The 13,275-nt window shown below is 43.4% G+C and overlaps 1 protein-coding gene across 4 annotated transcripts in view; it reads left to right on the top strand.

Moving 5' to 3' along the window:
• Window positions 1-13,275, top strand: part of LOC309515507 (UDP-glucuronosyltransferase 1A6-like) — a 36,358-nt gene that overhangs the window by 7,985 nt on the left and 15,098 nt on the right. The window contains exon 1 of one of the 4 annotated variants that reach the window (XM_082193447.1): window positions 8,471-9,362. The exons of 2 other annotated variants lie outside the window; for them this stretch is intronic. In XM_082193447.1, coding sequence (XP_082049573.1) covers window positions 8,499-9,362 — 864 coding nt within the window. In that variant the 5' untranslated portion in view covers window positions 8,471-8,498. Of the gene's footprint in view, window positions 1-8,470; window positions 9,363-11,534; window positions 12,441-13,275 lie in introns of those variants that run through there. One more of the 4 variants, XM_082193446.1, reaches the window with a different exon arrangement.

Below are 13,275 nucleotides of genomic sequence, written 5' to 3'. Positions count from 1 at the left end.
TTGGCCAAGGAATTTGGGGAAATGGCATAATTGATGCCGAGCTGAAGTCTTGGAAACACCTAAGGCTTAGTTGCCTGGACTGGATTGCAGCAATTAAGACCTCTGTTTTACCAATATTCCCATTTTTGTTTCCAACCCTCCCTGTAACTATCCCCTCAAATATCTTTGTTAAATGGCAACTGTTGCTTAATGGATTTATCGCTTGGGGAAGCGTGGTCATCAACCTTTTATTCAACCGTCAGTCAGAAAAAAAAGTACATTTGTCAATACACAGTTAAAAGCTCCAGGAAGATTTTAGAACTTAGCCAACACTAAAATGGGCTAAACAGATAGCCCCATATCAATACAATCAATGAAAATCTTGCGACGCTTAAAAGCTAAAAAAAGAAATTTGGCCACCAAGGAAGGTATAGCTCTAGTGATGTTATTCAGCAAGTGTAAAACCTGCTTTTCTCTGGATAGGAAGCTAGACTGACATAGGCGTGGGTCTATAAAATTTTGTCTAAGCTCTGCATAAGAAGGGCAAGTCAAGAGAATGTGTTCGGTGGACTCAACCACACCCATGGCACAATGACAGGTTCTCTGGGCGTATGGTACTCCCCTGTACCTTCCCCACAATATCGCAGAGTCAAGGACATTTAATCTAGCCGCTGTAAGAAGTCTACGGTATTCCACATAGTGAATTTCTGCAAGGTAGGGGGCTGGTATGGTCCGATAAATCTGGCCCCCTAGGAACATCCCTGGTTTTACCTGAGCTATGTCCTCTTGTCTGGCAATGTCACCCAGTCTCCGGGAGATCACAGCTCTAGCTTGATTGTACGTCATAGACTCAAAGTAAAGGTGAGACAATCTGCTGGATTGAACCTCGTTAGTGACCTCCCTTTCCCACGATGATTGGAAATCATCCCTCAATATCAAGGGGGCAATACCCACTGGTTTAAAACAAAGCTTGAGCCATAGCCAGAGCTTCGTCTTCAAGGCCACATACCGTAGAGCTTGCCAGCCAACCTCTAATCTCATAACCGCACCCGCTACCGAGGGGGGAATCCTAAGGATGGCTCTAAGGAATCGCGTTTGGATAGAATCCAATTTCAAAAAATCCCTACGGGAGCCTAAAGAGATGCCCACCAAAAGAAGGGGGAGGACTTTCATTTGAAAGAGTCTCAAAGCTATCGTCACTGATTGAGCCTGATTCTTAGCATATAGGGATCTAATCTGGATGGCTGCTTTAGATGCGTTAGTTGTTATATAGTCTCTATGGGCCAGAAAAGACCTATTTGACCGTATTACTTGTCCCAAATATTTAAAGCAGTTAACCTGCTCTAAGGGGATCCCGTTCATCAACCATCGATGGAGTCTCGGTCGGGCAGAGAAGACCATGATCTTGATCTTAGCATAGTTGGGTTGGAGCTCATGCTGATCACAGTATTCATGTAGAGCTTGCAGCATTCTCCTCAGTCCAATAGGGGATCTGGCAAGAAGTGCGGCGTCATCCGCATACAGAAGAACATTCAGAGATCGGCCTGCTAATTTGGGGGGGGGGGAAGCATCATTGGCCATGTGAGTCACCAGTGAGTTAATGTAAAAATTAAACAATGCTGGGGCCAATAAACAACCCTGTCTTACCCCTCTAGTGGTGGTAACGGGGTTGGAGACTAGGCCTTTATTGTCTAGCCTGATTCTCAGAAAGGTGTTTGTATGGAGTCTGATAATCAGATGAAGGAGACGACGATCGATCTTTGTAGCAGCCAGTTTTGTCCATAGCTGCTTTCTAGAGATTCGATCAAATGCCTGCTTAAGATCAATAAAAGCCACATGAAGAACCTTTGGGGCTTTGCCGGCATACTTTTCCGCCAGGTGATTCAAGGTTAATATTTGGTTTGTGGTAGATCTTCCAGGGTGAAAACCCACCTGTTCATCGGCAATGATATTGTCGTCCTCCATCCATTTCGATAGTTTGTTTAGCAGGTACCCCGAGTAAATCTTCCCAATGACATTTAGCAAGCTGATTGGCATAAAGTTGCTCGGCTCTGTACGTGGGCCTTTCTTATGTATTAATACAATCAACGCAGAGCTCCAGCTTGAGGGAAATTTTGCTGTTTTGTTTATATGCGTGTAAAGTGCTGCTAAAAGTGTCACATGTCACAGGAGCAGCCAGTGGCTGGGGCGAATTTATAGATCGCTGTAAGAGAAAATCTTGATACGAGGGGGGTGTTACTAACCGACAAGTCCATAGACTCGTCGTTTGCCGTATGCTCTGTAGTTGCAGGAGTCGTGCCTTGAGGATTGAGGCTTGTTGATGGAAAAGCACTATGTAAGACAGAAGAAAGACATCCTTTTCGATTAGCTTCCAGTAGCTTGTTTAGCCTTGCCACTGCCTCAGTGTTTGTCCAAAGGGCTACTGGATCTCCCAGTGTCTCTTGCATTGTCATAGTATCCGCACAAGGAATGCAGCCATTTTGAGGATTGGAGATCGTTATCGCTGCAGGGGGGTCCACATAGGCTTGTGTCTGCCTATCTTTAGAAGCATCTATAATGGCCAACGCTGGACCCGTCAAAACTCTACCCCTTAAGGCAGTCCCTTCTTGCCGGTGGGATGGTCGGCTAGTAAATCGTGGGGAGGGGTTCATAGGAAGGGTCCGTTGCTGCGAATTCCGGTCATGATCCTCATTCCTCCTTGTAGGCCGGCTAACCAAATTTGCTGAGTTTGGGATTTTCCCAATAATGCCTCTACAGTTGTTAAAGAAGCATCTTTGTGGAAAGATTCCAAACCAGTTGAGACGATTTCGAAGTTTTGCTCAAAAGTGCAGGAAGCCTGGGCGAGTCGAACTTGAGCAACAAGCGCTTAAATTTTGGAGTCTCTGGCAGCCATTCTAATGATAGAAGACCACCCTGGGCCAAGTAGGACCTGGTCAACCTTCGCAATGAGATCACAGCAGCTTTACAATTTCTCCAGGCATAATAGGGGAAGCAGGAGTGAGCGATGTTCAAGCATATATTGTTAGGGGTGAGTTGGAGGTTTACTAGCTGCTGCCCCCTACTTAGGCTCTGTGCCTCATGATTATCAGGTCCCTGATGATTTAATGGCGGATTCAAAATCGAGACAGGGGTTTTGGTGAAGGCATTTAGTTTTCCCTCTAACATATTGATGGAAGCTGATAGCACCTTTATTTCGTCAGCCAAGTGCAGGCAATATTTCTGCAAAGTCCTCAGCTCCGCTGATCGTACTATATCACATAAAGATTTACGATGAGGGTCGGAGTAGGGAGAGAGGCCATCTGGGCTGGAGGTCATATCCAACAGTGATTTGTCTCCTGGCAAGGGAGTATTAGAAGTCGTTGCGGGATCATATGGACAGTCTACCTGCTTGGAGGTGTTTAAAAGGTTGTTTGGAGTCATTGCAGGATCATGTAGGCAATCTAACTGCTTGGAAGTAACAGGTGAAGGAGGCACAAGATTGCAGAAAAACTCCTCCAATGATGTGATAGAAGGCTCTAAGATCTTAGGTGGTGAATCCGGCCCAGTAGGCTTCGGGACCTTAGACATAGGTTCTGAGGCATTAAAGGAACGGTCTTCCACAGAAGAGGTACGGCCATGTTTTAGATTCGTCATGCTAAACCCCTTGAGCGGCTTGGTTACCTAAGAGTCCTTCAAAGGTTAAGCAAGAGCTGGTGGAAGGCCAGGGAAGCGCGGCCGGTGGCTGCCCAAGTTACAGCTAATCAGGTTGTTAGTGAAGCTCATTAAGGAGATTTATGGCGCTGGCTTTGCAAGCTTCCACAGGGTGAATTCCCGGCGTTATCATCAAAACGTTATTGTGCCAACTTCCAGAGAAAAATAGGAGCTGAGTAACTTACAGCAGGAACTTGGAAAGGGGGGGAGCTCTGGCAAGCGCGTCTTACTTCGTAGCCATCTTGGGAGTACTCCCGGATGAGATATTAAATCACTTCATGCCCGGGGAAGTGTGGTCATGTGACCAATAAGACCCTCTATAGACCTTGGATGAAGGAAGGACTGAGAATGCCTGATCTGAAGTACTATCATGAGGCTTTTCATCTAAAGAAGCTAATTAGAATAGTCAAGGAGACCCTATGAATTAATTCCCTCTAGTCCTTCAATATGTGTGCTGCTGTTTCTTAGTATATCTAGACCTATATTAAGGGATGTATCTCATCTTTTTTTGAAGAGAGCATTGATAATGTGGAGGAAGTGTAGAGGTTCTCTGGCCCAGGGCACCTCTCTGCTCTTTCCATATTGGAATCATCCAGCCTTCAAACTGGAAGAGGTATGAGCAATTCCACTTGTGGAAAGATAGGGGTCTATATAGAATCAACATGTTTTTACATGAGTAGAATGTGTGCTTTTATTTAAAATGCATCTCTGGGTTATTTGTGGGGCATAGGAATTCGTTCATTATTTTATTCGTTCATTATAGTCTGGCACACCACATGGTCTGAGGGATGGTGGACCGGCCCACGGCTGATAATGGTTACTGACCCCTGCAATAGACGAATTAAGACCATTTGAGTTGAGTTGTTGCTGGATTGTATTTAGGTGAGCAGCACACAGAAGGTGTGTGGTGATAAAAAGCACCACCTAGACATCACCATGTACATGACGAAAAATTTAGGAGCGAGAAATTTAATAAACTTTAAAGAAAAAAAGAACAAAATATTCATCTTGCTGGAATGTAGTAACCTTTAACATCTTCAACAAGTAGTTATGAACTTTTATGACCTCCGCTTGTTACAAAACCAAAGTGTTTAACCGTGATGAATCATCTTCTATAACTGTAGTAACTTAAGATTTCGTTAATGTAAATAACTCAACTGGAATTCTTATGATTAGATAATGGTCTAATGCTGGTGGCTATAGGTTCAGCAGAGTCAACACGTTAAACATTTACTTGATGAGTTCAGGGCCACTGGCAGAGGAACAGGAGTGCAGAGGGAGCAGACTGCCCCTGGCACCACTATTCCGGTAGGGTGCCATCGCGGCGCCCCCTGGACACGTGCCGTACATCCCCACGTGTGCGCCAGGTGCCACGCCCCCCAGGTGGCGCGTCACACCCCCAGAACATGTGCCACGCCCCTGCGGGCGGTGCACCATGCCCTCGCGGGCGGCAAAACAGACCCCCGGGATGCGCGCCATGCCCCCGGGGGCAACGTGTCATGCCCCCAGGGCACACACCTTGCCTCTGCCTGCTTAGGTGAATTTTACTGTGCAGTAGGTGAGAATGTTTTAAATAATTCTCACTTCTGGAAAAGTTTGTTCAAGTATTTAAAAACATATCTCAGATTATTTCCATGTTTGCTTCTACTTGTATGACAGAGAGCTAGCAGAGCAACTTTGATGCCATATCTTAGGATCCCATGCTCCTTGGGCTGAATATCTTTCCTTGATTATAGTCTACTTCTTGCATAGACTTCCATATGGTTTGAATTCTGAAGCAGCCCAGAATCCAAGCCCCTTGCCTTATATCTCAGGAACTTACACAGCTTATTCTTTTTTATTTATTTTATTTTTTAAAATATTTTTATTGGTTTTTAACATACAAAATTATAAAACATACCACACAATTTATCACAAATACATTCTTATTGGACTTCCATCAGCACCTCTGATAATCCTCTGTCTTAATCACTTCTTATGCATTTCCTAACTTACTATTGTCTTTACATCTCTTAACATATCACGTCTCCTTCTCCATTTTTGCAATATTTTTAATATTATTCCTCACAGAACTTCTTGCAAACCTACAAACGTCATCTGGTCGTCACAAATACTTTTCAAATAATCCGTAAATTTACTCCAGTCCTTGGTAAACTTCTGGTCCCGCCGGTTTCGGATCCTTCCCGTTAGTTTATCAAGGAACTTATACAGCTTATTCAGATCATATGACATTTACTGAGCATGTAAAAAACATTTTAATGATGGTTTTAAATTCTTTATTTTGCACTTTTTTTTTGGTAAAATATGTGTATCTTGCTTCTGAATCTCTGGAGAGGAAGATTACAATCTTGGATTTTTTTTTTAAAGTAAAACATCCCTTTGGTCACTGAGCTATGAATTTGCATTTGATTACCTCAGACATGGTTTTAATTGGAGAGATAAACTCTGAACAGAGAAGACATTATCCAAGGTTTGAAACACTTTCTCATGAAATTACTATATATCTGCAATTTTACAGGACCTCCGTCACCTGCATTATGCTATGATCTGTGCCTTGACTAGTGTTATTAAGGAGATAGCAACTCCACTCAATATGTTGGGATCCTTGACAAACTGATTTGCTTTTGTTTCTGCTCCACTGATGCCAAACATGTTTGTCTGGAGCTAAGCACTATTTTCATGTAAAAAAAGGATATTGGGTGATACCCAGTGCTGAAGCTTCACCAGTGCAATGGACTTTGTGCAGGCAGTGGAACTCTGTCCTTTCCTATTCCCTTCCAGCCCACCCCCGCCCCAAAAAACCCCTCAAAATCAACTCCAGATGGTTGGAAGTCCCTCCGTTGCATATTCTGGAGATGGATGTGGGAAGCAGAGGAAACAGGAGTCCCATTGCACTCATTGCATGAAGCAAACAGAGGGAGAATTGAATACATCTCAATATATATTTAAAATAAAAATATTAAAATGAATGTCTGTTACCATATGCTACACTGGCTTGCTGCCATCTGACTAAGAATTATTTTTTTAAGTAACAAGAGAGGATGATGCAGCAATTGGCAGTGGCTACTCCTGGTGCTGATGCTGGGTCTATCTGCTGCTGCCTCTGCAATCTGCCTCGCTCTGGGTGGTCATGGGGGTGGGCTGTAGAATACCTTTAATTTCTGCCTTTCCTCTCTATGAGGAAACTCACAATAATGAGTTGCTAGCTGTAATGCTTGATATCAGAAATAAGATTTTCCGGCTCCACTTGTCCTCTCTTTTACATAGAAATATGTACAAGAGATTATGTTTTCTTTAATATTGTTACCGGCCACCTCAATTCCTGTTGAGCCGTGCACAGGATTCCAGAGGTCTTGGCCCTAAACCAGGGTCTGTGCTCCTTTGGGGAATTGGAGACACACTGCAGGCTGTCGTAGCTTTAAGAAATATGGTTTATTCACCTATTTACACCTGCCTGGAGGGAGTCCAGATCTTACCATATGGTTGTGTCAAAAGAGGCTTGTTCCCCACAGCAGTGCAGCCCTGGAGTCCAAGGCCTCTCACCTAGCCTCCCTTCAGCCAGCCTGCCCAAATGGTTCTGTCCTTTGTTCTCAGCTATTCCAAGCCTTGTGCCAAACGCCTCAAACTCTTCTGTGACATCACACACAGCACAGGCACCAACTTCTAGGGGCCAAGGCAGTTTCGGCCCCCTGAATTTTGTAAAAAATTTTTGAGGGGCAGCCCCCCTCAATATTCCGATGGTGTTGCACATGGGACATCAGCACATTGCACAATGTCACATTGCCCCCCAATCCTCTGCAGAGGCTGGCTCCTTGGACATCCAGTTACCCTGTCAACCTTCCAACCCCACCTCCCCATATCTGTTCACACCTCAGGGCAGGGGAAAGGACTCTTGCCTTGCCAATGGCCCTGTGTTGTTTTTAATGGCCAGGTTATTTTGCATAAGCTAGCCCAGGAATACTTCTGCAGCTTGTATTTTGCCTTCATCTCCCAAATAATCAGAATTCTACCATTTATTAATTTATCGGGTTTAGGGAAGTCCCCTTTCTAGCACCAATAAAGTTGATGCTCCATAGGAAGCTCACAAAAAAGAGTACAATATATGACATTATGGTAACTATACTGCCTCACCTCTGCGAGCTACAGGATAAAACTACAAACTTATGCTGAATCATCTGCAGGCAAATATTGCTACTGAAGAGATTTGTTTCGTTAATGTACAACATAAACTCATTTGGCCCTATTCTTATCTATTTAGTAAGTTTGAATGTAGCCCCGGTCATAAGATCAGCGGAGGACATTAATTAAACATTTACCTGATGCTTGGAATCAGTGATGCTGTGGGCTACCCCAATATTATACTCAGCAACATCTGATTTTGTGCATTAGGCATACAGTATATCAAAGTCAGGGCTTCTTGTTACCATGACAGGGACGATGAATTCAAGGTCTCAACGAGCCCCTGGCCTTGCCTTTTTGTTCTGTGTTGCCTGTTCTAGTTAACATTTTAAAATCTGAGGGTTACAGAAGCACACCACATAATTGTGCTAAATCATCTTCAACACCTCTTGCTGCTGAAGAGTTTTCTTTTTTGCTGTTGTTAACGTACGACATGAACTTGGTTGGCCCTGTTCTTATCTGTTCAATATTATTTCATGCACAGCCTTTGGTCCTGATAAAAGTAGCGTCAGTGGAGGGCACACATTAAACATTTACTTGATGCTTAGTATGAGTGAGTCCATTGGCTGCACCAACGTTATACTTGCAACATCTGCTTTCATATATTAGGCACAAAGCGTGTAAGGAAGTCAGGACTCCTTGATACCACGATGGCCAGGCTGAATTCAAGGTCTCAACTGGTTACTGGACTTGCCTTTTGGTTCTCCTTGTGGCATTGTGCCGAAAGTGGGAAGCTGTTGGTGATGCCTCAAGATGGAAGTCACTGGCTGAGCATGCAAGTGGTAGTTGAGATGCTGGCGCAAAAAGGACATGAGGTTGTGGTTGTGATGCCAGAAAACACTTTGGTCATGCAAACGTCTTCTGAGCATTTCACTGTAAGAACACATTCCGTGCCTTACACCCAGGAGCAGTTGGACGAATTTTACAGGGCTATAGGTGAGAATATTTTTAATAATGATCACCTCCTGGAGAAGGTTGTTCAATTCTATAGAAATATATCTCATAGTGTTTCCATGTTTGTTTCTGCTTGTCGGCATCTTTTATACGACAAAGAACTCATCCAGTTCCTCCAGCAGAGCAACTTTGATGCTGTGTTTTCTGATCCTGTGCTGCCTTGCGCTCCAATCCTTGCCGAATATCTTTCCTTGCCTAGAGTCGACTTCTTACGTGGACTTCCATGTCATTTGGACTTCCAAGCTGCTCAGTGCCCAAGCCCCATTTCTTACATCCCACAGGATTTTACAACTTACTCGGATCATATGACATTTACTGAGCGTGTGAAGAATGTTTTAATGACTCAGTTCAATTCTTTAGTTTGCTACTTATTTTATGAAAAATATGAACAGCTTGCTACTGAGTTTCTGCAGAGGAAGATTACAGTCTTGGAACTTTTTAGTAAAACATCCCTTTGGTTGCTAAGGTATGACTTTGCATTTCATTACCCCAGACCTGTGATGCCCAACATGGTCTTTATTGGAGGGATTAATTGTGCCCAGAAGAAGCCATTATCCCAGGTTTGTAACACTTTATCATGACATTTGTAGTTATTTCGTTGGTGTTACGCCCTCTGTCTTTCTGTATGTCAACTACAGCAATTTATTGTAGCTCAGGGGTAGAGCTTTCCATCAGAAGATTCCAGGTCCCCTGGGGCATTTCCAGGTAGGGCAGGGAAAGACCCCTTTCTGAAGCCCAGGAGAGCAGCTTCCAATCCATGCAGAATATACTGAGCTACACAGAACAGAGGTCTGACTCAGTAGATCAAGATTCCTATGCAGTTCTTTTTTTCTAGACAAAACAGTGCTGGGTGGGGGTGGGTCGCACAGAGGGTGAAGATTGCCCACTGCGCCCTCTATTCTTCACCTCCAGGCGAGCACTTGTGGGACACGCAGAGGGGGGCATGACGTGACATCACAAAACACTGGGCCCCCTCCATGTGGGAGGCAAGGGGGCGCTCCTGAAGCCAGGGAGCAGGAGCTCTAGGAGGCTGAATCAGTGGAGGATTAAGCATCCCTTTTGAATACAAAAGGCAAATGTTGCAGGAAACCCACAGAATTGGGCAGGAGTCTCAGGAAGACATGCATTAAAGATTTATTTGAACTCATCAACCAAATATTTTGCTTCAGGACAATTGCTTATAGGTGGATATTTTTGATGGGGAGGATTGCTTCCTTCTCACATAGCTATTCACAAACTTGAACTACAGATCTGAATGCAGAGGGGACTGGTTTAAATCAAAGCAATTAAAAAAAAAAAATCACAGAGAGGACCAGCTTAAACAATTACATCAAATTGACGATCTGAAAATCCAACTTTTTTTTTTTTAACAAACATGCCTACTAAACTGGTTGCTATAACTTTTGAAATTAGTGATAACGTAGTTACCTGGTTCAGAATGCGAATAACAAACTTAGTTGGTCCCTGAGGTGCTACTGGAAGGAATTTTTTTATTTTGCAGTGTGTGTTGTGTGTTTGGGAAAGAAGTGCCCTCCCAGCAGTGGCAGTGCTGCTGCTCAGCGGAATGGAGATGGAACAGAGAGTGGCAGCAGCAAAGTCACAGAGCTCTTGATTTGTGGTGGCCGCAAAACGGGGGTGGGGACAGATGGCTAAACTGGGGGGGGGCAGATAAATACAAAATAGAGGGCAAAATAGAGGCTTGTGGGGTGTTTTTCTTGTCTTTTTGCAGAGACATGGTGTATATTTTTAAACAGAATTAACACTGGCTTCCTGTGCCAGGGCAGGCCTGCACAAGACCTCCGTGCTCTTGTTGTTGTTGTTGTTGAATATTGTTATAGCCTTCAGGTGTGTTCTTGTTGTGCCTTCAGTGTGCAGCAGCATTTTGGTCACTGGAAACGAAATGGCTAGTTTGTAGTCAGCTGAGCAGCATATACAGGTAAGGGGTATGAAAATAAAAGCCCCTCCTACCCAGAGGGGTACATGACAAACTACCTTCCGCAAAAAATAAAGTGCACCAAAGACTCAGCTATACAGCTGCAAATAAAATATTTACGTGTGTTTTAAGTGTAATATACAATGTGACACTAGATGGCAATAGTGAGTCTTATGGAAAATTCAACGTATTTTTAAAAACACTTTTCAAAAAGCATTTTCAGAACAGTTTTTATATGTGTGTAGATTCCATCAAAGAAGCTTCCCTGTCAGCAGTGACTACATTTTTGTACTGGGCCATTTTTCCTCGGTGGATTATCCATGGATTGGGAAAATCTGGATTAAATGTGTAGGAATTTGGGGCTGCCATTTTGTTAAGGATGATGTGTACACATTGAAAAAACTTGCTCACATAACTAAGAGCAAAGGCACAGTAAACGGACATGCGGAGAAGCCCTTTATTTGTCTGGACATGTTCCAACTTGATTGATAGATCATCATTGCTTATTCTAGTTAACATTTTAAAATCTGAGGGTTACAGAAGCACACCACATAATTGTGCTAAATCATCTTCTACAACTCTTGCTGCTGGAGAGTTTTCTTTTTTGCTGTTGTTAACGTACGACATGAACTTGGTTGGCCCTGTTCTTATCTGTTCAATATTATTTGATGCACAGCCTTTGGTCCTGATAAAAGTAGCGTCAGTGGAGGGCACACATTAAACATTTACTTGATGCTTAGTATGAGTGAGTCCATTGGCTGCACCGTTATATACTTGCAACATCTGCTTTCATATATTAGGCACAAAGCGTGTAAGGAAGTCAGGACTCCTTGATACCACGATGGCCAGGCTGAATTCAAGGTCTCAACTGGTTGCTGGACTTGCCTTTTGGTTCTCCTTGTGGCATTGTGCCGAAAGTGGGAAGCTGTTGGTGATGCCTCAAGATGGAAGTCACTGGCTGAGCATGAAAGTGGTAGTTGAGATGCTTGCGCAGAAAGGACATGAGGTTGTGGTTGTGATGCCAGAAAACACTTTGGTCATGCAAACGTCTTCTGAGCATTTCACTGTAAGAACACATTCCGTGCCTTACACCCAAGAGAAGATGAATGAACTTCTGAGTTTGATGACTGAGCATGCTCTTAAGAATCTGAATTTCCTAGAGAACATGGTACAGTTGTATATAAACATATCTCCAGTTACTACCATGTTTGTTTCTGCTTGTCAGCATCTTTTATATGACAGAGAACTCATCCAGTTCCTCCAGCAGAGCGACTTTGATGCTGTGTTTTCTGATCCTGTGCTGCCTTGCGCTCCAATCCTTGCTGAATATCTTTCCTTGCCTACAGTCTACTTCTTGCGTGCACTTCCATGTAGTTTAGACTTCCAAGCTGCTCAGTGCCCAAGCCCCATTTCTTACATCCCAGAGGATTATACAAATAACTCGGATCATATGACATTTACTGAGCGTGTGAAGAATCTTTTAATGTCAATGTTAGCTTCTTTATATTGTTACTCATATTATGGAAAATACGAACATCTGGCAACTGAATTTCTGCAAAGGAAAATTACACTCTTAGAACTTTTTGGTAAGGCATCCATTTGGCTAATTAGACAAGACTTTGCAGTTGATTACCCCAGACCGGTGATGCCCAACATGGTCTTCATTGGAGGGATTAACTGTGCCCAGAAGAAGCCATTATCCAAGGTTTGCAATTCTTTATGGTGAAATTGTTGTTTATTTGCCGCCTTTCGTGACCTTCTGGCAGTTGCCTTATCCTTCATGAATGATATTTCCTATTGTGCATCTACTTAAGTGTTAGGACATAGACATCCTAGTTGCTCCATTGATGGAACAAAGCTTTTTTCTTTTTTTTTTCATTACCACCAACTCTTTAGTGCAAATGAAGTGGTAGATTCCAGAAATAATAATTATAGAGAAGAGCTAAGGCACTTTCCGGTTCGTTCATGCACCAAAAACTCTGTTGTTCCAATTAATTGTTCAGAACTGAAAAGCCTGTTAGCTTTATTGCTTTCTTGAGTGTCTATGTTGCTTCAGACCTGCAGGGGAAGGGAATTCGCCTGAAAGGCCCAAGGAAGAAACTGGTTAGGCTGGTACTTTTACAGGTGAGTTCTACCCCCTAACTGCCATGGACTGAGCCGGAGACATGTTCCCCATCAGGTATCTGTTCTGCCCCTGAGCTATGGTACTGTCCTTTGCTGTACTGATCACCTACCTAACTGCTGAAAATGCCTTTCAGCAAACTGAGGGTTTGTGAAATCTGCTGTGAGAAAAACAGAAAGTGAGTTTGGATAGGAGAAACAGTCCCCCACATAGCTAGAAGGAGTTTTGAGCTGTTGCTTAGATGCAAAGGTAGAAGCAGAAATGCTAGCCTAGCATTGCTTACAGTGATGCAGGTTCTTTCTTTCTTTCTTTCTTTCTTTCTTTCTTTCTTTCTTTCTTTCTTTCTGAAAGTCATAACCCCTGCATAAACTGTGGGCTTACTCTATACAACTGAACAGATAGTGAGGAAGGTCATCCA

This window comes from Podarcis vaucheri (genome assembly GCF_965113315.1).
Source record: "Podarcis vaucheri genome assembly, chromosome: 1".
Taxonomy (NCBI): Eukaryota; Metazoa; Chordata; class Lepidosauria; order Squamata; family Lacertidae; genus Podarcis; species Podarcis vaucheri.
This window is presented reverse-complemented; position numbering and strand designations above follow the sequence as displayed.